This window comes from Ailuropoda melanoleuca, chromosome 8 (genome assembly GCF_002007445.2).
Source record: "Ailuropoda melanoleuca isolate Jingjing chromosome 8, ASM200744v2, whole genome shotgun sequence".
NCBI lineage: Eukaryota > Metazoa > Chordata > Mammalia > Carnivora > Ursidae > Ailuropoda > Ailuropoda melanoleuca.
The window spans coordinates 19,200,625-19,202,783 of NC_048225.1; the positions used below are offsets into that span (position 1 = coordinate 19,200,625).

The window sequence follows — 2,159 nt, forward strand, 5'->3', positions numbered from 1 at the left end:
AAGAAGAATAGTTCATTTTATTCATCCTTAAATTCCTAGGGGGCTGATTTAAAAAATGAATGTTTTTGAACTTAAAATGTTTGCCATGGCCTAAACTTGATGTTTAAATTGCATTTCGGTCTGGAAAAGAGTCTTTTTGTCTTCTTGTCTATCTTTGCTGGGGTCATAATCTATTCAAACATTTTGAGCAGGACAAGGTTTATAAAGGGGTGTGGCTCCATAGATTGATTTCAAGAATGGCCTGAAGGGTTCTTGTTTTCTCTACCTCTTTATTCTTGCTAGAAATTCTACTTACTGAGATTTTTATCCATGATGTAAGTAAGTCTTTATCCTTGTGAAAATGGAGATAATGCAGGAAATAGTAACAGATAAGCAATGTATAAGCTGGTATGAATATATTTAACAGATGATTTCCTATGAACAAATATTGATCACAGAGGGAAATCAGTTATATCCAATGACAAATATGGAAGGCTAACATAAAATGGAATACAAATGAACAGAGGGAGATATTGTCCTTATGAAAATATAATTGAGGGTTTTTTTTTAGGTTTATCTGCTGACATTAATTAATAAAGCTAAATGATATTAATGTCATTGAAATTTAGATTTGTGAGCTCTGTCGTATAGAAATAAAGTCTACCTGCAGAGAGATATGTTTCTAGTGTGGGGGTAGGTTATAAATATGAACTGTCTACTTTTTTTCTTGAATATAAACACTGAAGAGTGGAAAGAGTATTGTTGAAGGTAAAAATAAGTAGGTAAGTGTATATCATTTCTATGTAGGTTCACATTTTTATATGCATATATTTGGGTAGTTGGCCTATTTACCACCAACTGATTATGACTTGGCTCAATATTAAAATAAGATGGCCACCTGATGACAAATTTTCCGTGGAGAAGGCGACTATGAAATGTAAGTGTGTGTGACAATAAACCAGATTGGGAGAAACTACTACTGGGCGTTGATTCCTGCAAGAGGTTAGTCAACTATAAAGATACATTACTCAGCGACTTCATTTAACAGATGAGAAAACAGGCCAGATGTGACACATGGCTAAACTGCAGGCTCAGATGTAGTGTTTGTCTCCTTATCTTTTTTGGCCTCCTTTTGTTTGTAGCCCGTGACTCAGAAATAATTCTACTGGGAAGATATTTCCTCAGTCATTTGTGGTCTTGTATCACGATTATTGCTTTACTTCTCCAGGGTGCCCCAATGCGCAAACATGCAGAACTACACTTCCGTGATGGAGTTCATCCTGTTGGGAATTCCCAATACTCAAGGGCTGGAGAACATGCTGTTTGTCTTATTCTTGGCCTTCTATCTCTCCACTTTGCTGGGAAATCTGCTCATCTTCCTCACCATTCTGGTCTCCTCCAACCTGCACACCCCCATGTATTTCTTCCTGGGAAACCTGTCTGTGTTTGACATCTTTTTCCCTTCTGTGAGTTCTCCCAAAATGATGCTCTATCTCATAGGGCAAAGCCGGACCATCTCTTACCAGGGCTGTGCCTGCCAGCTCTTCTTTTACCACTTCCTAGGTGGTACCGAGTGTTTCCTGTACACCGTGATGGCCTGTGACCGCTTCGTGGCTATTTGTCACCCTTTGCGATACACCATCATCATGAGCCCCAGGGTGTGCACCGGCTTGGCGTTGGGCACTTGGCTGGGAGGCGGTCTACATGGAAGCATCCTCACATTTCTGGTCTTTAAGTTACCCTACTGTGGCCCCAATGAGGTGGACAATTTCTTCTGTGATATCCCGGTGGTGCTGCCCCTGGCCTGTGCAGACACATCTCTAGCTCAGACGGTGAGTTTTACTAACGTGGATGTTGTGACACTTACGTGCTTTTTCCTTATCCTTACTTCCTATGGTCACATCGTCCTTTCCATATTGAAAATCAGCACCTCTGAAGGCAGGCGCCGAGCTTTTTCAACCTGCAGTGCCCACCTGATTTCAATCTTCTTGTTCTACGGGCCAGTGATGCTCATCTATCTCAGGCCTGCTTCCAGCCCCTGGCTAGATTCTGTTATTCAGGTGTTAAATAATATTGTGACTCCTTCTCTCAACCCTTTGATTTACACCTTAAGAAACAAGGATGTGAAATTGGCTTTGAGGAAAGTATTCACTCAAATGGTCCACATTTCAGGAGCATAA

The 2,159-nt window shown here is 40.6% G+C and overlaps 1 protein-coding gene across 1 annotated transcript; it reads left to right on the forward strand.

Moving 5' to 3' along the window:
- Nucleotides 1–1,226: 1,226 nt before the first annotated feature.
- LOC100473660 (putative olfactory receptor 10D3) lies at nt 1,227–2,159 on the forward strand. Its single transcript, XM_002928208.4, has one exon. The coding sequence runs from the start codon at nt 1,227–1,229 to the stop codon at nt 2,157–2,159; it is 933 nt and encodes a 310-aa protein (XP_002928254.2).